The sequence below is a fragment of the Aotus nancymaae genome, unplaced genomic scaffold (assembly GCF_030222135.1).
Source record: "Aotus nancymaae isolate 86718 unplaced genomic scaffold, 86718_ANA_hifiasm-v0.15.2.pri h1tg000004l, whole genome shotgun sequence".
NCBI classification, from domain to species: Eukaryota; Metazoa; Chordata; class Mammalia; order Primates; family Aotidae; genus Aotus; species Aotus nancymaae.
In genome coordinates this window covers 40854246-40877473 of record NW_026988415.1, presented here as the reverse complement: position 1 = coordinate 40877473, position 23228 = coordinate 40854246, and the positions used below count along the sequence as shown (strand labels likewise).

The 23228-nt window shown below is 33.8% G+C and overlaps 1 protein-coding gene across 3 annotated transcripts in view; it reads left to right on the top strand.

Annotated features, from left to right (window-relative positions):
• TBC1D8B (TBC1 domain family member 8B) overlaps positions 1-23228 on the top strand; it is a 64287-nt gene that overhangs the window by 11257 nt on the left and 29802 nt on the right. For 2 of the 3 annotated variants that reach the window (XM_012451671.2, XM_064361967.1), the window contains exons 2-10: positions 2415-2525; positions 4591-4709; positions 5677-5902; positions 7712-7952; positions 10509-10716; positions 11349-11516; positions 20182-20331; positions 20922-21072; positions 21547-21761. In XM_012451671.2, the coding sequence (XP_012307094.2) occupies positions 2415-2525; positions 4591-4709; positions 5677-5902; positions 7712-7952; positions 10509-10716; positions 11349-11516; positions 20182-20331; positions 20922-21072; positions 21547-21761 (1589 nt within the window). The remainder of the gene's footprint in view (positions 1-2414; positions 2526-4590; positions 4710-5676; positions 5903-7711; positions 7953-10508; positions 10717-11348; positions 11517-20181; positions 20332-20921; positions 21073-21546; positions 21762-23228) is intronic. The other variant, XM_064361975.1, reaches the window with a different exon arrangement.

Sequence of the window (23228 nt, the reverse complement as noted above, 5' to 3'; positions counted from 1 at the left end):
ATTCAATAGAATGCCTTCGTTTGAAATTATAATTCCTTTATTTTAACACATTTGGCAAGTTATTATGTTTATTTATATTCACACACATTTATGTACTTAATTCTGAGAGAGGTAGCTCTTTTGGTTGTCTGTTGCTACTACTCTTTTATCCTTTTTTTTTTTTTTTTGAGTATTTCCACGTTCCTGTCTTCAAATTGAACACATTCTCATAGTCACTATTTCAGTGCTCAAAGTGATAGAATTATTTTTCCTTTTATCTCCAAACCCATCAGTAATTCCCTCATTAGTGGAAGTAAAATTATCTCCTGTTTCTCTTGTCCTCATTCCCATTCTCTTTTCCCCAGTACGTCCTCTTTCATAATATTTGTCAGGATTTTCATTTCTATTTTTTAAAAACTTCAATTCATATCCTAACTTTTTATTCATGTCGGATAACTTCTTACCTCTGTAATCTGCACATATTGCCATTGCCAAAATCTTTCTTGAACTTTGCCCTCACTATCAAAATCCTCTGAAAAATTGCTAATTGATACTATGCTGCATTTGTGACCCTGGTTTTTACTTTTTATCAATTTCTATATCTACTCTCCTACCCTTTCTTTTCAGCTCTTTATGTATTTGTCTTATCTCCTACTCTTCTAATTTACTCCTTCCATGCATATAACTTCCTAATCTTACATCTGCCAACCTATCTATATTCTCATTCAAATCTTGCTTAAAATCTTAACTCTTTTTAAGTGGGTAAAGATGGGAAGAGAGCGAAAAGCCTGATTTATAATTGATTTAAATTTTTCTTAAAAATCTGTATGCTAAATTAAAGGGAAATGCCTCATAAAGCAAAACTAACAATCAACCAATCAGAGCTTCCAGAAAAGAAAGGTCAATTTATATATTCCAGCCATCCCATTGATATGGTTAAATCAATAAACTATATCCTTATTGTTCCCAGCAGTATGTTGAAAGTTATGGATATAAACACAGAGATAGAAGACATGATTGTTGACCTCAGAGGACAAATAATCTAGATAAGGAGACAAAATCTGTATACATGAAGCTCTTAGAAAGTAGTTATAAAAACCAGCCTAATATATGCTAAGTTGTGTAGTACGAGTTGAACATCATTAATCTGAAAATGAAAAATCTGAAATATTCCAAACTCCGAAACATTGATTGCTGACATGATGCCACAAATGAGAAATTTTCACATCTAACCTCATGTGACAGGTTGCAGTCAAAATGCAGTCATAACTTTGTTCCATGCATAAAATTATTTAAAATATTGTATAAAATTATCTTCAGACTATATATATAAGGTATATATGAAACAAATATGTTTCGTGTTCAAACCAGGGTCCCATCCCCAAGATATCTCAGTATGCATATGCACTTAATTCAAAACCTGAAAAAATCTGAAATCCGAAACACTTCTGGTACCAAGCATTTCATATAAGGGATACTCAACCTGTATAGACTTTAAGTGCTATGAATATTCAGAGTAAAGGGAAAGTATTATTGCTTGGAATTGCCAGTGGGGATTTCATAGGGGAAGCGGGTCTTGAAGAAAATGTAGAATTCGGATTAGCTGGATTGGGCTAGAAAACTTTCATTAGCATTTCTTTTTTTCATTAGCATTTCTAGGTAAAATGATAATTGCTTAGCAACGACCCTATGGGAAAAATTAGCTGGTCGTTTAAGAAAACAGTGAACTTTGTTCTAGGAAATAGTAGGAAATAATTAGATGATTAAACTGAAACTAATTGATCAAGAGCCTTGAATTCCTAATTGAGGAATTAAGAATTGTTGAAAAGAAAATCCCTCTCCAGAAGCATTTTATTTAATCAAGGTTTTATCTTGTTTAAATATCTAAGATTTTCTTAAATTATAATATTATTAATTAATATTGGGTGTTATATTGTAGCTAACCATTGTTCTAAGTGTGTTAAATGTAACAACTCATTTATTCTTGTAACAGCCCTGTATATTAGGCTCTGTTTTAACCTTATTTTGCAAATGAGGATACAGAAAGGGTAAGTCCTTTAACTTGCTCAAGTTGACACAAGCAAGTGACAGAGCCAGAATTTAAACCTAGTTAGTCTATAGCACTAGATCCTACATTCTTATCTACTATATATACAACCTTATGGACAAGATATATAAGTTCTGCAGATGTATTTTGAGACTTGGACAATTGAAGCTGATTTAACTCTTTTATTGAAAAGATAATTTTCTCAGATACTACTCACATTGGCCTACTGTAATCTCTTCATCCCAAATACATTTTTCCTTTAAGAAAAATCTCCGTAAGGACTCTTTGGGCTAGAACATTTTAAAATAAATTTATTAGTTTGTTATATGAAGTGATTTGATTTATCTCTTTTAAAGTCCTTATTTCAACAATCTCTCTATTACAACAGGGCTTCTGGTTGGGACTCTTGATTCAGTCTTAGACTCTACTGCTAAAGTAGCTCCATTTCGCATCCTACACCAGACCCCAGATTCTCAAGTTTACTTGTCAATTGCATGTGGTGAGTATGATTTTTAAAACATAATTAAAATTAAATAAGGATACTAAAAAGCTGAGTATTTATATTTATCTATGCTCTGTAGTTGTTTTGAGATTTAAAAACAAGTTACATGTGCAACTTGACTTCAAGAGAATATCAAGACCTATTTTTATTTTTGAAGGATATGGGTTATTAGATTTTTTTTTTTAATCCATTGGTGTGAGGGACCTGAAGCTTGTAGTCTAGCAGGGCTGATTCTGAACAGATTTTGCTCACTGTTACTGATATATGACTCCTTCCTTTAACTTCTGCTTTATCCAACTACTGGGAAGATGGGTACTTCCCTATTAAATAAATTGTTTCATTTCTAATAACTCAAATGAGAAGAATCTGAAGTTATCTATGAGCACAAAACATAAAGGTTGTCCCATAAGGAAGTATAAGCCTGGAAAATTAAACCTTTTTTATTCACACACCCACCTTCTCAGAAAAAGCATCATATCCTTGAAATATAAAGGAATGTCTTACAGTTAATGCTACATATTGATTCATGCCAGGGTGGTTCAGATGCTTCCAGTTATATATTATGTGTAGAAAAGGAATTAGGGTAATTCTTCCTAATAAAGCAAGTCAAAATGAATTTTTAAAAATTGCATTTACAGTTTCTTACTTCCTTTTGTGATGCCATTATAATGTTGGTCTAAATTAGAATCCCAGATTTCTAGCTTTTTGGTGTTGAAAAACTGCCTTTCTGTCTTTTCCCCCTCTGTTCTTAAGTAGATATACTTTTTAAAAAAAGAACAAAAGTACATGAGTTTCTGGAACATTCATACATGTGAACATACAGCATATAATTTTTTAGGATGTGTGGCTTGCTTTTTATATTTCTCCCTAAATTTCTTTTAGAGTCGCCAGTGAGTTTTTTCTCCTGGCTCTCTTAAATTGAATGTCATTTAACCTAAATGAGGATGACATTATACCTGCTGACCTCACGAGAATTCTGTAACCTCAACTTTTGTTAGTAAAAATTATTTTAAAAAAAGATAATTGTATAACCTATTTCCCCAAGTTATCCTGATGCAGAAATATATTAGTTACCTACTAATGAAGCTCCCTTATACCAAAAGAATCAAACTTAAGGCTTTAACATTTCCCTGTGGCTTTTATTTGTGGATCATTAAAGTTATTATTCTTGGTATGGTGACTTCGTAACATGAATAAAATTCTAATTGGATTATAGGAAATAGGCCATTTGCAATGTCAACAAAATTTTTAATATGCCAGTCTCCATATATTTAAAAATATACTAAAAAGTCAGCATATTTCTTTTGAAATTTATATAATCCACAGTGCTGAAAATACTTTAAAGGTATGTGAGTGATAGGGGGATATTGATAGATACTGAAATATTCTTCAAGCCAAAGCAACTAGGGCTAATAATATTTCATCTCACCCTCAGCCAGCCTCCTAACATTGATTCAGCAGGTCACAAGGGTTTAACCTTGCTACAGGATTTCTAACCTTCTTTATGAAATTTCTGTAAGTTTATTAGGTCTTTTGATGAATCGGGTGACTCTGAACAAAGGTTTCATGGCTTGTGAAACAAGTAGAGTGGCCACAGTTGAAATCTACATTTACTTAGCATGTGTAGGATTGTTACATACATGCTGTTTTCAGCCACACATATTGTAGACACGGTACTAATTGTATTATTTAGAGACCAAGGATTGAATTATGCATTATGTATTTTCTGGTACTCTATACATTCTCTTAAAAGATGCTGGTTATTCTTTAGCCACTAGTTACTAGCATCTTATTTTCAGAATTTTATATATTTTCTCATGAGCTGAATTTACTTTACTCAGCTTTATTAAATGTTTTATTATTTCTATTTATAATGAGAAATACTGTTCATGCCCACATATAGGGTTAAAGTAGAAAATAAATGTAATCCTTTTATTCCTTTATGACCATCATTTTTTAAATTGAAAATTTTATTTCTTTTTAAACTAAGCTTTTAAGTAACAAGAGCAGTTGTGTTGTGGGGTTTTCCTTGAGTGTTTTATTTTCTTGTATTATTAATCAGGAGCCAACAGAGAAGAAATAACCAAGCATTGGGATTGGTTGGAACAAAATATTATGAAGACCTTATCTGTATTTGATTCAAATGAAGATATTACTAACTTTGTACAAGGAAAAATAAGAGTAAGTGGCATGGATATATCTTGTAGATGGAATACCAAAGTCTGTGACCCTCATATATGAAGATCAAAGTTTGTATGGAAAGTCATTGTTTCACTGGCACCTTTCAGGATTGGTAGAAACACACATATGAATTTCAGAATCAATGTGCCAAAGAAAATTGTAAAGTCTTTAGCACAAAAGGAGGTTGATAGATATTAAAATATTCTCTTAACACATACTGATTATTCTTTAGGTACCAGTTACTGACATCTTATTTACAGAATTTTATATATTTTCATGTGAGCTGGATTTACCTTTTCCCCTTTCATTGTCTTTGGTGCCCTTGTGAGTGCTCTTAGGGACATTTTCACTTCAATATCTCTTGAGTTTTGAGTTAAGTAAACCCTTTGTTTAGTCAAAGAAAGATATTTAGCACCTGTATTTGTAGTAGCTCCTTGTGAGGCATTAGGGAAAACCAGAGTACAAAACTGAAGAAAATCTACTTGTCTTTGTCCTAAGAGGATTATATATGTACACACATATGATATATGTACCTGTATAGATATATACAGTCGTCCCTAGGTATCCATGGGGATTGGTTCTGGCCCCTGCTGTAGATAACAAAATTCACAGATGTTAAAGTCTCTTAATGTAAAATGGCATAGTATTTGCATATAACCTATGTACATCTGCCTATATACCTGAAGTCATCTCTAGATTACTCATTCCTAATACAATGCATATGCATCACTACATTTGAGTGGACTCTGCATAGTACTCAGTCATGGCAAATTCAAGTTTTGCTTTTCGGAACTTTGTAGAATTTTTTTCCCAAATATTTTCAATCCCTGGTTGTTGACTCCACAGATGAGGAACCCATGGATATGGAGGGCTGACTGTACAGTTGTATTCAACCATTTGAATGTATGAAATATATTTTTGTTGGCAGGTGATGATGAATTTTCAGAAAAAATTTTTTCTCCTTTAGGGATTAATTGCTGAAGAGGGAAAACATTGTTTTGCAAAAGAAGATGATCCTGAGAAATTTCGAGAAGCCCTTTTGAAATTTGAAAAATATTTTGGTTTACCAGAGCAGGAGAAGTTAGTGACCCATTATTCATGCAGTTATTGGAAAGGACGGGTTCCTTGTCAGGGTTGGCTTTACCTTAGCACCAACTTTCTGAGCTTCTATTCTTTTTTGTTGGGATCAGAAAGTAAGTGGTTTCTATTGCTTACCATAGCCTTGAACCTTGCTGTATGACCTATCAACTCTAATGGTGTTAGGTTATAAATAAAATAATAGGATTGATATTAAAGGTAATTAAACGGTACAATAAAAAGTTTATTTAATCGAGGGATATAATCCTTTTAAGACTGGTTGCTTAACATAAAACCATTAGAAGTGTATATAGAATGCCTTGCATATTGTGGGAAGTGAGTCAGTATTAAATGATGACGATGATCTAGCATATAACTGTTTTCAATTCCTTGTTATAAACTATCTACTTGCTTTAGTCTGTGTTTTAATCTGTTTTAAACATACAATTTAAATATAGTGGGCATAGTACCTAATGGCCCACATCTCACTTTGTAGCCACAAAGAAGAATCAAACAGTACTATTGACAGCATGCATACAAACAGCTTTTACATTGGTAGTTATATAATTATGTAATTATATAAAGAAATAGATTTAAATGCTAAATTAGAATCATGTTTTTAAAAATTATTATTTTTATTAGTAGCTAGTCATACGTTCCTGGTTATGTTACAACTTAGAATTGTAAAGTTAGAATTGGGAGATTTTGTGTATTTTAATGTAGATGTAGAAACTTTTAAAGAAAGGCTTTCTATTTATTCATTCCTTTTGGAATACACACACACACACACACATATTTTTTTTTTCATTTTTTAAATTTTACTTTAAGTTCTGGGGTACATGTGCAAATCTTGCAGGATTGTTACATAGGTATACACTTGCCATGGTGGTTTGCTGCCTCCATCCCCCTGTCACCTACATTAGGTATTTCTCCTAGTGTTATCCCTCCCCAATCTCCCCACTTCCTGCTATCCCTTCCCTGGCCCACCACCCCCAACAGACCACAGTGTGTGATGTTCCCCTCCCTGTGTCCGTGTGTTCTCATTGTTCAACATCTACTTATGAGTGAGAACATGTGGTGTTTGGTTTTCTGTTCTTGTGTCATTTTGCTGAGAATGATGGTTTCCAGATTCATCCATGTCCCTGCAAAGGACATGAACTTATCATTTTGATGGCTGCGTAGTATTCCATGGTGTATATGTGCCACATTTTCTTTATCCAGTCTATCTTTGATGGGCATTTGGGTTGGTTCCAAGTCTTTGCTATTGTAAACAGTGCTGCAGTGAACATATGTGTGCATGTGTCTTTATAACAGATCGATTTATAATCCTTTGGGTATATACCCAGTAATGGAATTGCTGGGTCAAATGGTATTTCTGGTTCTAGATCCTTGAGGAATCACCACACTGTCTTACTTAAAATTAAATTGGGCACAGTGGCTCAGGACTATAATTCTAGCACTTTGGGAGGCCAAGGCAGGAGAATCACTGGAGCCCAGGAGTTCAAGACCAGCCTGGGCAATATAGTGAGACTCTGTCTCTACAACACAATTTTTAAATTAGCTGGGCATAGTGCACATGTCTGTAGTCCCAGCTACTTGAGGGGACTACTTGGGATGCAAGGATCACTCGAGCCTGGGAGGTCAAGGCTGCAGTAAGCCATGATCATGTCACCTCACTCCAGTCTGAGCAGCAGAGTGAGACTGTATCTCAAAAGAAATTATTTAAAATTAGATCTCTTCCTGCAATCACCAATTCTTGCACGTTCATGTTGATGCTTCAAAATTTTAACTAATCTTGAACTCTAAACTATTTTAGTTGTTTATAGTATTTTTCAAGGGGTTAACTATTGTTTCAAAATACCTGATTAATGAACATAAATCAATATGAGAATTTAATCATACCTGCTTATACCTCTTATTTGCAGTAAAACTCATTATCTCCTGGGATGAAGTCTCAAAACTTGAAAAGACTTCAAATGTCATATTGACAGAGAGTATTCATGTGTGTTCCCAAGGAGAGAATCACTACTTTTCAATGTTTTTGCATATTAACCAAACATACCTTCTTATGGAACAGCTGGCAAACTATGCTATTAGAAGACTTTTTGATAAGGAAACATTTGATAATGACCCAGTCCTTTATAATCCTCTACAAATCACCAAAAGGTATTCAAAGCTTAATTTTTACTTTTCAAAGTATTGTTTGACCATAAGAATGATAGTATTGCTTAGCATTAAAAGTTAACTCTTCTATGTTATATGATAGGTTTTTTTGGAGTTGATCATGTTTGTGTGTGTGTTTTGTGAGTTTGTTCAAATGCATTGCATAAATAGTACCCTTCTCTCCATGAAATTTAATTGTAAGAAATAATAGAAGTTAAGTTTGAAAATTTTTATTTTTTTAGATTCAGATAGGACTTATCCTGGAATACTTTTAGAAATGCAGAGATTTTTGTGTGTGGTGAGTCTAACTCTAAATTTCTCTATGAATAGTCTAGACAGTTTGGGTACGAAATGGTTAAACATACTGTGTTACTTATAGAAAACTTTTTTTTAAATGAAGAGGTAAGTTCGTGGAGTCAGTGGAGTGTGGACTTTAGAATGAAAGTAGAACAACTCTTAGACAAGTCATAATCTCTCAGCACCTCCGTTTTCTCATCTGTCATTTCTACCTCAAAGGACACTTATGGGGAATGAGCACAATATGTGTGAAACTACTTTGTAAAATATAAAATATGAGGTAAATATTAATCAGTATTAGTGCCTCCTTCAGAGGTACTTGTCTGATAGCTGTTTGCCATTACATTTGGTGTGTTGAAACTGACCAGATATCTTTTATCCTGCTAAACATTCTGAACAGTTGACTAAAATGAGCATGCCAAAGGGGAAAAGGAGAGGAGAGGACCCAGAAATAGCTAGTGAAAGCAGCTTCTGGCAAAGAGGATGAAGGTGTAGAGTATATGGGAAAGTGTAAGAGGAACCTAAGCCGAAGTCCTATAGATAAACCAAAACAAGTGACCTAGAAGGTTATATAATCACTACACAGCCCTGACTGTGTACAGTTGTTCCTCTTGCCTGTTCCTGAACTATTCCTAAAATTCATGTACATAAGGATTTGTTTTTAAGCCTCCCTGCTTTTCTGGAAGTTAGATAAGCAAGATAAATTTTTTACACTTCATTACCAAAATTAGGTCTCAGTATGCATGATTTATAAATACAATTCTATAAGGATTTAGAATCCTGTTTGTATATTATAGCTAGGCATTTATTTTGTATTTCATTCCTTGATTGGCAACCACAAACATAAACTGTTTTGCCATTTTATTTCCCTTAAAATATAGACTAAAAGGCTATCTATCAATGAGTTACCCATCACCAAATCTGTATTTAATTAAGATATAGTGAATCCATTTTTGTCTGTGTGCGTTTTTAGGAGAGCCCATTGAAAATCATATATATCTACATCATTTTTCTAGTAAGTTAAAAAAAAAACAGTAATTTACTGGGACTTAGTCTCCAAATTGCTTTTTTATAAAATGGAATATCTTTATTGTTCTGCTTATTGTTTTTACAAATATGTATTTCTTTTATAGTTTAAACAATACAGAAACATAGTAATAATAGTTAAATTTAGTGTATATCCTTCTAGGCTGTTTAATGTATGAATTTAAAAATATTTGCAAAATAGGTCTGAACATCACACAGTGTTTCTGCAATCTGCTTTTTTTCTCCTCTTATATTATGGACATCTTTCCATTCACTTAAATGGACCTTATTTTATTTAAATAATAGTGAACTCACCAAATTACAATTTATTTGTTTTATCAGCTTTCCCAGGTTAAAAAAGTTACCATTTAACTGAGGTAAAAATTAACATGGTTTTGGTTTTCTGTTCATGTTCATCAGAAGTATTTTGAAAGACATGATGAACTACCATATATTTAAATAGTATATGCAGGAAATATTAATTTAGTTTTAGCTTTGTTGGATTTGAATTAGAACTTGAATGATTTACTTATTATACTAGATGATATTGCTGCTTAATGCAATTGCTTAATGTCCCTAGGAAAATTATACCATTTAAAACAATTGCTTTTTACACAAAGTCCACATTTGTCTATCAGTTAATAAGTTCTCTGTATTTATTGACACCTATCCTGTGCCCAACATAGTATAAGCAGTGTTACTTTATCATGCTTCTACTTTGGATTGTTTAAAACATTCATTCAAATTTTTACTTCACTTAATTTTTAATACTGTTTTTAATGGACTACTCTTTCCCTCTAAATGTTTATGCCACAAATTTTCATTATTGTATTTTACTTGAACTGGGTAACTCTCTTGATTTTCTGGTAACCAGATATGAACATTGTTGTCTTCCAGGATTGGTTTTAACCATAGTCACATATTATGCCTATGTGACAATATAATAGTCTTCTTGCAGATCACCCCTTAGAGATAGTTTGAAGACTTACATGATCTCTAACTTTTGTGCATTTTATTCTACTAATAAAACTAAATTAGAAGAAAATAAACAAAATGAGTTTGCAAGGAGTCCATGTATTTTTTCTATTTTAGGATTTGTTGAAAAATATACCATTTTTAGTGTTTAATCTGTGTGCTTTACAGTATATTTATATTAGTCAATATAGGCATATGTATATCTTAGAATTCATTTCTAAGAATTCATTTGTGCCTCATCCCATTTTTTCTTTCCTACAGAGGTCTGGAAAATCGAGCCCACAGTGAGCAATTTAATGCCTTTTTTAGGCTGCCCAAAGGAGAGAGTTTGAAAGAAGTACATGAATGTTTCTTATGGGTACCATTCAGCCACTTCAATACTCATGGGAAAATGTGCATCTCAGAAAATTATATCTGCTTTGCTAGCCAAGATGGCAATCACTGTAGTGTAATCATTCCCCTACGAGAGGTGATGTAAATTTGGTTACATATCAGTTTTTAGTTTGAAGATGTTATCATTCACAGAGTAAAATGTCCTTTAATTCTATAAATTATTAAAACTTCAAGATGCAATATCCTTTTAGTAATTTAAAATAATTATTCTTCAGGATAAGAGTACAACCTTCTGACATTCTCAGTTCCTTTTAGTAAAGTCTTACAACTGTTACTGAAAGTGACAATGTTAAAACTTTAAAATTTAGAAACAAGATAAAGGTTTAGGTTAATGCAAAATGGAGCCTGATCATTCAAAACTTTATGACATCAATATCCAAACTTAAACTATCACTTTTGGTGTACTGTGTCACAAAAAATAACATTGATATCCTTTATGTAAGTCAGAAGTAAATTGTTGCTATTTGATACTGAATTTTTACAGTTTTAAAGGATAGATGTTAGCCAGACCTTTTTCTTGAGAAGTGAAATAACATGCACTGAGGTTACTTGTATGATTGGTGCAACTAGTACACAAAGTCTACTTCTTAGTAAGTCATACTATAGACCAAAACTTTTGGCCACAAAAGTATAAGCCAAGCACATTTTACTTGAATGTGTCAACAACACAGGAAAATTTAATTCATCTCTATGTTTTTCAACCCCTAGGTCTTAGCTATAGATACGACAAATGATTCCAGCAAATCTGTCATCATTAGCATCAAAGGAAAAACAGCTTTTCGCTTCCATGAAGTTAAAGATTTTGAGCAACTGGTGGCAAAACTCAGACTCAGATGTGGGGCAACTTCAACTCAATATCATGATATTAGCCCAGAGGTAATTAATTATACAGCAATCAAATCATTTTGAAAAAAAGGTTCGTGTTTAGCATAGTTCATTCTTCAAGAGGAATTCATAGTACCTTTCCTATTTATACCTGCATTTTTTAAAAAAATATAGAATCTAAGAAATTATATTGCCTAACACATCTTTAAGCAGAAGTGATAATTAAGGACTTTACTCATTTTTAGGAGCTCATACTTTACAAAATTATAATTTGATCTTTATTTTACTATATTTGTGGTTTACCATATAACTTATACTTTCACATAGTTTGGCTTTTAACAAGTCAAAATATATTTGAGAATTTAATGAGGCCTCAATAAAGGACTCCACTTATTTTTGCAAAGAGATAGTAATTTTAAAGCCATCTGAATATCTTTTATGTAATATATTATAGGTCAGCCGTATTTATATAATCTGGCCAAAAGCAAAATAGTGGTATACCTGTTTGGCAGTAAAATGTTAGAGAGAATAAGGAGGATTTTGATGTTTAATATGTCTCTCATGGAAATGCAGAGAGGTTGAATTCAAACAAATTTTCTTTTATCATGTCCAGGAACCCCATGTTTTAATAAATTGATAAAACTTATCAAAATATAGCTATTTATATTTTAATTAAAATTCAAAGAAAAAAGTAATATTGTCTTTATTGGCTATATTATTTTATTTAAGTTGAAGTATAGAGCCTCTTACTACTATCTCCAGAATAGAGACTGAAAATAATATGCTATGTCAATTATAATGAAGTATTGATAAAACTAATTTTCCCTCTGATAATTAAAAAGCACAATAAAAACATGTAATTAATTTTTTTTCCACCTCAATTTCAGACACAGAATTTCTACATTGGCCATCAAGAGTTTTTCTTACCCCAACTTTATTATCTCTCATTCTTTTTTAGTATGTACCCAGGGTATTCCTTAGTTGGATGTGGGGACAAAAGTAAAATCTGACCAGCCTTAGTAGTTTTCTCACCCAGTGCTCCCAAATTCTTACTTATATTATGTTTTCCTTGTTCTGTTCCATTTCACATTCAGTCCATGTGTTAGCTTCAAAGCTCAGCTTATCTTTCTTTTTCATTTAATTAATTTGCTTTTCCAAAACCTGGAGAACTGTAATTGTCATCCTTAAAACTTTCATGTGCCTTTAGTAGCTGAGTATGCTCAGCTGTCAAGAAAGGATTTTGTTTCAAAATGAGTTTACCATCTTTCTAAATATATGTCAGAATTCTACAGTTTTCTAGTTTCTCTTACTCATTTTTAGAGGTTTTAATAAATATATATACAAAATACCAGTTAGTATACTATTTGCTTGGAAATACATATTTTTAAATTGCCATAATATTCTATTTTCACTTAACATTTTTATCTTATCAATGATGAAGAATATTGGCCCATTTTAGTATCTGTATATATCTAGCTTTAATGATAGTACATGTAAAAAGTTAGTAAAGAGAAAGCTTTTAAACAAGAGCTACTTCTATTTGATTTGTAAGTAACAGAAATTATAGCTATTTTTTTTATAACCACTTATACTGAAACGAAGAGGAAAAATGCATTCTATAATTTTAATAAACCTGATGACTTTTGTACAAAAAGCAAGACTTTTTAATTTAAATCTCCAAGAGTCTAAATCAACAAGTCTAAATATGAATACAGAAAGGACTTTAGGAAATTTTTCCTGTGGGTGTGTCAAAGACATGATACAAAGAACAAATTCTACCAGAATTAACTAAGATTATGCATGAGTATCAGTTCTATCCGAGTTTTTATATAGGTATGCATTAAAATGTTTCACATTTTAAAAAGTTATACTAAAACCTGGGAATAAAAAGGTTTAGTAAAATTCTAATAAACTTCTTGGAAAATACATGAATCTTTTACTTTTATTGACATGTATAATCAAGAACTATTACTAGATAAGGTAATTTTTCAGAACTACTCAATGAAAGAAAAATAGGCCCTCTTAGGTTAGTTTTAAGCAAAGTGGCCTAAGAATGGAAAGCACTGCTGAATATTCATTGCCTGATGCTCTTAAACTATATCATAAATGAATTGTAGGTTCTACGGAATGTCAAGAAAGGTAGTAATTGATTTCATGCCTTAAAGTTTTTAGATGGACAAATAAATATCTTCTACAGATTATCACAGAATATGTTATCATACTTGTTTCATATAGTTATTATCTTAATAAGATAGTTTTATAACCAGAACTATCTTGCTATGTTTTTAAATAGAAGTAATGGGTTTGTTATCCTACATGATAATGTAGATAGAAATAGTAGTTTAACCCACATAACTGATTTTTTCTTGCCTTGGTAAGAATAAGGCAATGTGTTTTCTATGACTGTAATATAAATTTGGAGACAGATTTTTAGCTGCGGGGGTAGATTTATTTCTAAGTTAGGAAACCAGAAACTATTAAAAATGAAATTCACACCCTTCAAATTGTGGACTATGAACAGAAGCCTATTTAAGATAAGCTTCTGATATTTGAGAAAAGCATTTGTTCGTATTTTTTTGTTTTAATTATTGGTTTCACAGGTCAACTCTGGTCCCCAAACCACCACTTATTATACCAAGTTTATGAAGTAGTCTGATTTAAATATAGTATTTTGTAGAAATTTACACATAAAGAAATGCTCATCTTTGCCTTATCTTTGCTTCACTGTTAAAGCCATATGATAATTGTAAAATCAATATCACAGCAATGTCAGATAATAAAAGTAAAACAGGTTAAGAATATCTGCTATAGAGTTAACAATCTATGTTGCTTTCTAGATGTAGTTGGATTTTGCTCATGCACTATAAGTCTGATGAGTGCCAAGTTTATTTGTCATAAGTGTGAACACCCAAATAAATTGAGAGAAATAGATTTTATATATGTGTGTGTGTGTGTGTGTGTGTGTGTATATATATATATATATATATATATATATATATATATATATATATTTCCAAGTATGTATATAAAACCATGGGTGAAACCTTCCATTCAAAAGAGCCAGAGCAAAAAATGTTCAAAAAATTTTAGTTCCTTGAATAATCTATTATACTCTCCAAAATTTTAAATATTATTTTATACTACTATCTTTGAAGGTAAATGTCTTTTATTTTATTTTTCTGTCATTATTTTTATTTTCCCACCACCTACTGCCTGTTAAAGGTGAATGTTTTAACGTGACTTTATGAATACTTAAGAGGTAATCATGGATAGGACTGGTATACTTGTCATCACTCTTATAAATTTATGTTTAGGGTTTCATTGCTTAAGAGGTTATTTTTCTCCCTCTGGGATACTTTTCCTGTAGTTTAGAACAATAGATTAACTGATGATTCAGTCATTTAAGCTAAAGGAATATATTGTGCTTGAGGTTCAGACTACGACCATGAATTTTTCAACCTGTATTTGCAAAAATGTAACTTCTCATTTAAACAGGTGAACTTAATATTAAGTAGTAAAGTATATGATTTGTCAAACTAAGCATTTAAAAAATATAAGGGAATTGTTATTCTCTAATCATTAATTTTTCCTTTATTGGCTCTTCTACCTTATCCTTTTATTTACACATTGATTTGACTCAACTTTCCTTGAATCCTATCTGTATTCATCTGTTCTCAAGCTGCTACGATGAAATACCCGAGACTGGGCAATTTATAAAGAAAAGAGGTTTAGTTGACCCACACAGTTCTACATGGCTGGGGAGGCCTCGGGAAACTTACAGTCATGGTGGAAGGCACCTCTTCACAGGGTGGCAGGAGAGAAAATGAGTGCTAAGCAAAGAGGGAAACCCATGATAAAACCATCAGATCTTGTGAGAACTCACTCATTATCATGAGAACAGCATGGGAGAAACTACTCCATGATTCAGTTATCTCCATCTAGTCCTGCCCTTCACATACGGGTATTATTATAATTCAAGGTGAGATTTGGGTGGGGACACAGAACCAAACCATATCATTCCACCCCCACCCCTCCCTAATCTCATGTCCTCACATTTGAAAACACAATCATGCCTTTCCAACAGTCCCCCAAAGTCTTAACTCATTCCAGCATTAACCCAAAGTCCAGGTCCAAAGGCTCATCTGAGATAAGGCAAGTCCCTTCTACCTATGAGCCTGTAAAATCAAAAGCAAGTTAGTTACTTCGTAGATACAGTAGGGGTACAGGCATTGGGTAAATGAACCGTGAACCATTCCAAATGGGAGACATTGGCCAAAACAAAGGGACTACAGGCCCCATGCAAGTCTGAAATCCACCAGGGCAGCTAAATCTTAGGGCTCTGAAATGATCTGCTTTGATTCCATGTCTCATGTCCAGGTCACACTGATGTAAGAGATGGGCTCGCACAGCCTTGGGTAGCTCTGACCCTGTAGCTTTGCAGGATACAGCCCCCCTCCTGGCTGCTTTCACAGGCTAGCATTAAGTGCCTGCAGCTTTTCCAGGTGCATGGTGCAAGCTGTCAGTGGATCTACCATTGTGGGGTCTGGAGGATGGTAGTGCCCCAGTGGGGACTATGTGTGGGGGCTTGGACCCCATGTTTCTCTTCCACACTGCTCTAGCAGAGGTTCCCCATGAGGACTCCACCCTTGCAGCAAACTTTTGCCCGGACATCCAGGCATTTCCATACATCCTTTGAAATCTAGGCAGAGGTTCCCAAATCACAGTTCTTGACTTCTGTATACCTGTAGGCTCAACACCATGTGTAAGCCACTAAGGCTTGGGGCTTGTACCCTCTGAAACAATGGCCCAAGCTGAACCTTGGCCTCTTTTAGCCACAGCTGGAGTTGAAGCAGCTGGGATGCAGGGCACCATGTCCTGAGGCTGCATAGAGCAGGGGGGCCCTGGGCTGGACTCACTAAACCATTTTTTTCTCCTAGGCTTCCAGGCCTCTGATGGGAGGGGCTGTCTCTGACATGCCCTGGAGATATTTTCCCCATTGTCTTGGTGATTAACATTTGGCTCCTGTTACACAAATTTCTGTGGCCAGCTTGAATTTCTTTCCAGAAAATGAGTTTTTCTTTTATGTCACATTATCAGGTTACAAATTTTCCAAACTTTTATGTTCTACTTCCTCTGGTACACTTTGCTGTTTAGAAATTTCTTCTACCGGATATCCTAAGTCATTTCTCTCAAGTTCAAAGTTCCACAGATCTATAGGGCAGGGACAAAATGCCACCAGTCTCTTTGCTAAAGCATAGCAAGAGTCACTTTTGCTCCATTTCCCAAGAAGTTCCTCATCTCCATCTGAGACCACCTCATATCACTATCAGCATTTTGGTCAAAACCATTCAACAAGTCTCTAGGAAGTTCCAAACTTTCCCACATCTTTCTGTCTTCTTCTGAGCCCTCCAAACCATTCCAACCTCTGCCTGTTACCCAGTTCCAAAATTGCTTTCACATTTTTGGGTGTATTTACAGCAGCACCCCGTACCAATTTACTGTATTAGTTTGTTCTTACACTGCTATGAAGAAATACCCAAAACTGGGTAATAAAGAAATGAGATATAATTGATTCACAATTCCACATGGCTGAGAAGGCCTCAGGAAACTTATTATGGCAGAATGTACCTCTTCACAGTGCATCACGAGAGGGAATGAGTACTGAGCAAAGGGGGAAGCCCCTTATAAAACGATCAGGTCTCTTGAGAACTCAGTCACTATCATGAGAACAGCCTGGGGTAAACCATCCCCATGATTCATTTATCTCCATCTGGTCCCACACTTGACACATGGGGATTATTACAATTCAAGGTAAGATTTGGGTGGGGCCTCAGAACCAATCTTAATGTCCAATCCTGCTAGGGCTTGTGCTTGCTTCTTGGATTTCAAACTAAAATACCACTGGATTGCTCCACCCTAAGCTATTACTTCTTTTCCACTGCCTCAGTCATGGGCATTCTTTAACTTACTTAAGGTACTAAAGTTTAAGGATGACCTTAGTGAGTCTTTTTTTCTTTTCTTTTCTCTCTTCTTTTCTTTTCAGCACTCCTAATAGTAACTTGCAATATCTGGTATAGTTATAACCTATAGAAGCTGGGTAACTGATATGTTTTAAAAGTAAAACTTCGTAGTTCATACAGTTTTATATGGAAATATAAAGGACTCAGAATAACTAAAACAGTATTGAAGAGGAAAAACAAAGTTGGAAGACTCATGCTTTCCAATTTCAAAACTTATTATATAGCTGTAGTAAACAAGACGTTGTGATACTGGCATAAGGGGAGACATGTAGATCAATGTAATAGAATTGAGAGTCTAGAAATAAATGCTTACATTTATGGTCAGTTAGTTTTCAACAATGAAGCCAAGCTAATTCAATGGGGGTACTCCACACCCCAAAAAAGATGTTATATTCTTTTCTTAAAATGTACACAAATATTAACTTAAAATGGATTAAAAACCTAAATGTAAGAGCTGAAACTATAAAACTCTCAGAGAACATGTACAAGTTAATCTCCGTGATTTTGAGCTAGGCAATTGTTAGTAGATATGACACCAAAAGCATGTGAACCTTAAGAAAAAAATAGGTAAATCGGATTACATCAAAATTAAAAACTTTTGTGCTATAAATGATATCATCAAGAAAGTGAAAAGACAACCTACAGAATGGAGGGAATATTTGCCAATTATGTGTCTGGTAAGGGACTTCTATCTAGAATGTATACAAAATTCTTATGACTAATAATAAAAGGCAAACAACCCAATTTTTAAAATGGTTACAGGATTTGAATGGACGTTTCTCTAAAGAAAATAAAGAAATAGCCAATACGCACATTGAAAGATTTTTCATAACATTAGTCATTAGGGAAATGCAAGTCAAAAGCATGATGAAATACCATTTTATATCCACTAGGGTGGCTATAATTAAAGAGACATAATAACTGTTGAGAAGGATGTGAAGAATTGAAACTTTCATATATTGCTATTGGGAATGTAAAATAGTGCAACCCTCCCCGTATACTTTCTATCCTCTAATAACCATCATTCCACTCTATACTTCTATGAGCTCAACTTTTAACCTCCTTCAGATCAGTGAGAACATACGGTATTTATCTTTCTGTGCCTGACTTACTTCACTTAACATAATATTCTCCATGTTCATCCATGTTACTGCAAATGAAAATGTTTTATTCTTTTTTTTGGCTGAATAATATTCCTTTGTAAAATTTATCACATTCTCTGCATCCATTCATCTGTTGGTGGACATTTAGGTTGATTCTATATCTTGGCTATTCTGAGTGGTGCTGCAAGAAACATGAGGGTATAGTTTATATATTTACGTTTATTTCACATTGCATGACTGTTATCAACACATCCTCATAAGTACTTGGTATTTTCAATGTTTTGGGTTTTAGTAAGTGTGTAATGTTGTTTTAATTTGAAATTACTTAGTGACATCTGATGTTGAACCTCTTTCATATGATTATCTGCTATTTATATCTTCTTTGGTGAGGTATCTGTTTAGACCTTTTGCCCACTTTTTATTGGGTCCTTAATTTTTTTAGGCATAGTTTTCTTTAATTCTTTGAATATATTTATAATAGCTGCTTTACAGTCTTTATTTACAAAATCCAACAAGTGGGCCTCCTCAAGACACTTTCCATTGGTTGCTTTTTTTAAGTTCTTGTTTCTGTTTTTAAGCCTGACTTCCTTGGATCACCCCCTGAATCAGTATAACTTAGTGGCTATTCAGTGATGGGTTAGATTTTCTTAAATGCCTTATGCTATCAAATATTCTACCTTTTTTTCAAGGATATCTGTGTGAAAGTATACCAAAAACTTCAAGCAATTTACAAATCAGCTTTAGTTTTTTTTTTTTTTTTTCCTACTTTCAAGGATAGCCACAGTTGAGTGACTGGGGCCTTCTTCTGTCCCATTTCTTTCCTAGGCATGCTCACAGCCCTGTATGTGTATTCATTCTTGTGTATCTCCAAGAATATGTTGCAGCCTTTCAAAGTTCCATATCATCATCTGGTTTTTCAGGTCTTCCTTTTAAATTTTTAGCCAGGGTCTTGCTTGCTCTAGCTGAAATCACAGCTTCGGACAGCTAGGATGTTACCATCCAGTTGCTATTGTTTTCTATAATACTCTGGGAACAGAGTTTTTTCACCAAGCTGAGCTGTGAATCAAATCAAATAGCAACACCCTGGGAGTAGAGATTTTCCAGGGAGTTGCAAGTTCAGTCAAAATATTGTCTATGCCCTGGGGATAGGACTTTTAATGAAACTCCAAAAAATCCACTGACTGCCCTACTGCTGGCTTTCATTTCTGAGCTTGGGCAGGTGGAAAGAGTTAAAAACCCCACAGATTCTTCTGGTCTTACTCAGGCTCATTAATGTTTCTTGAATAGATGCTTTTCAGTTTATTGCATGCTTTTGGTTAATTCTAGTGTTCTGAAATGACTTATTTTGAATGTTTTGACAGTATTTTGTTGCTTTTGTTGGGGGAGTATGCTCACAGAGTTTCTGAGTTTGCCATCCTAGAAGTCAGGTTGTTGACATCTCTAATTTTCGTAGGTATGTCTCTGAGATATCACTTTAATATTTGGTATGTATATGGATTGTGGTTTATAAATGACAGACAAACATTAGAACTTATTTTTCTTGCAGAAACTTCTAAGCATGCATCTGGGACAATTACATTCTTTCTTTTTCAGCTTCCTATTAGTTCTGAGTCTACAGATCCATCTGATAATTTTGAGGTGCAATCTTTGAGAAGTCAGAAAGAATGCAGTAAAACTGTGAGCACTGAAGCCTTAATGACAGTATTTCACCCTCAGAATTTGGAGACTCTTAATTCTAAAATGGTAGGAAAACAAAATATTTAAACTTATAGGCTGAAACAGTTGATGAAAAATAAAAATCTTAAAAGCAGACTAGAAGGTACCACAACTGAAAACTCATCTTTTGGGACTTGAAAAGTTTTCCAGCAGGTTCTACTGTATAACTTATTTAGTTCCACTGTACACAAGGACTATTATCAGGAATGAAGACAAAAGATAAAAGTTGGACATTGGGGATTTTTACAGATATGTAATAGTTGTACATATTTATTGACATTGGGTTTTATTTGCATAGATTTCTAATCCTGAAATAGATGTGATTTGGAGAGAATGATGGTTTAAAGCTTTGCCCCCTAAGTATAACACATTTTACCATTTTTATATGAGTTTAGCTAAGAATTCAAATAGTAAATTAAACCTGCTATGCTCACATGAGTTTAAAAGATTTTCATGATGAAAAGAATTCAGTGTTTCACCCCTAGGTGAATACTAATTTTGGTTTTCTATGTCCTTGATTTCCATAGATGGTTTCAAGTTAAACAGAGTGAGCAGGTTATTTTAAAGAAGTTAATTTCTCACTAGGTTTAGTTGTTTTGATTTTTCTGTTATTACAGTTGAAAGAAAAAATGAAGGAACAGTCATGGAAAATACTATTTGCAGAATGTGGGCGTGGTGTTAGTATGTTTCGAACCAAAAAGACTCGAGATCTTGTTGTAAGAGGGATTCCAGAAACCTTAAGAGGAGAACTCTGGATGCTTTTTTCAGGTATTACATTTATTCACTTTACTTATTTAGCAGACATTAACTATGCCTTTCTAGGAGTTATGCCATAAGCTAAAGTGAAAGAATTACAAAGATGGTTAGTACAAAGTTTTACTCATCTTGAGTTAACACTAGTCAAAAGAGAAAGGTAAGTAGTTATTTGCACCTTACCTATATATCCACACATCCAGCATCTCAGCAGATTAGTTTATTAGGAATATATATATAATGCGGGGATCTTTATCTCTAGTGTCAACAGTCAGTTAAGGGGGAAAAAAGCTCATGAAAATGATATTCTGTTGGATAAAATTAGTAGCTTGACATAGATTGTAGTGTAAAGCTCTTTTCTGTTTGTGCTCAGAAATCACTTGAGCATAAGGCTAAATATCAAGATAATGAAATCCAATTATTTATGTATATATGGAAATACTAGCTTTATTATATCCCTCTTCTGTTGTAATGTAATAATCTTCACAGGTGCTGTTAATGACATGGCTACTAATCCTGGCTATTATGCTGAAGTGGTTGAGCAGTCCTTAGGGACCAGCAACTTGGCTACTGAAGAAATTGAACGTGATTTGCGTCGCTCTCTGCCTGAGCACCCTGCCTTTCAGAGTGACACTGGCATATCTGCTCTGAGAAGGGTACTCACTGCTTATGCATACAGGAATCCCAAAATTGGATACTGCCAGGTATGACTTAACTATGAGCCCTACTGTGTGTATGTTCCAAATAAAATCACATCAAATCCAACTCCACTAATTTGGAAGTGGTGATTATAAGGACAAAGATTGTGGTGAGTTAGATAGAGGATGGTATTAATGTAAGTAGGATGGTAATGGGAATACTTAGGAGAATTGATATTTCATTATTTGTCTTTTTCATTTGACAAATGTTTATTGAACTTCTGTCCTGTAAAACATACTGTGCTAGGTACCTAAGGCTATATAAAGATGTGTCAGATAAGAGTCCTGCTCTTAAAAGTATGTAGACCAAGATATGTTAAAGCATATTCATTAAGAAACAAAACACAAGTGAGACAAACAGAGAAGCAGAAAGTCCTGTCATGATGTATAATAAGGAGAAACAATTTTTTTTCACTGGGAGGAATCAGAGAAGGCTTTATGGAAAAGATAGCATTTGCAGATCTTAAAAATTGGTGAATTTTGGACATATTGAGATGGAATGAAAAGAATATGCCAGGTGAAGGGATCCGTGTAACTGAACACAGGTAGAGGTAAATGTAAAGTATATAGGACCATATTTGTTTAGTTTTGTAGAAGCATAGGGTGGATGAAGTGAAGTAGTTGGAGAAAAAAATCAGGAAGGTAGATTGGGGGAGAGCTGGAGTTTGAATTTTATTTTATAGGCAGTGGAGGAATCATTGGAAAAAAATTGCACACCATCAATTAGGGTAGGCTAGACTGCTAACACAAACACAGATGATAAACACAATAGAATTTTATTTCTTGAAAGAATAAACAAAGGAGATTGACTCTTCACATCAGTAGGCAGCTCTCCTCCATGAGATTATTCAGGAACTTAAACTGTAAGCTGAGAGCAGACTGTCATTTTCAAAAAAAAAAAGCTTCCTGGGTCCACTTTCATCACCATTAGCTCTCACAGGAACAGGGAAAAAGCATGGAGAATAACTGTAGAAGAGTTTATGGGCTAGGCTTGAAAGGGGCAAATGTGACTTCACCCACATTCTATCGGATGATCTTAGTCACATGGATACACCTATTCACAAGGAAGTCTGTGGAGTATAGTGTGGCTGAACAGACATGTGTAGTTACTGTGGAAGAAGAGGAGATTGGAATATCATAGATAGGTAGCACTCTGGGCCATGCATTCATTTATAATGGGTTGAATACCGTAATTGTTACATATCAATACTATCTATCCACTGTAACTTGTCAATAGAGATTAAAAAAAATAGCTTAAGTGACTGGAACATCTAAATGGCAAGGATTTTTAGCATATTTTAAGATCTCTGAAAGGTATAAAAGAAGCACAATGCTTCTTTTCTCAAAAAGCTTATACTCACAGACTGTGATGTTGTCTATAAGTGGTAGCTTAAAGATTGCTTCAAAATAGGCAGCACTTAATATTTACTTCTAAAAGATGAGAGCAAAGTTAGAAACATGAAGGACAAGAAG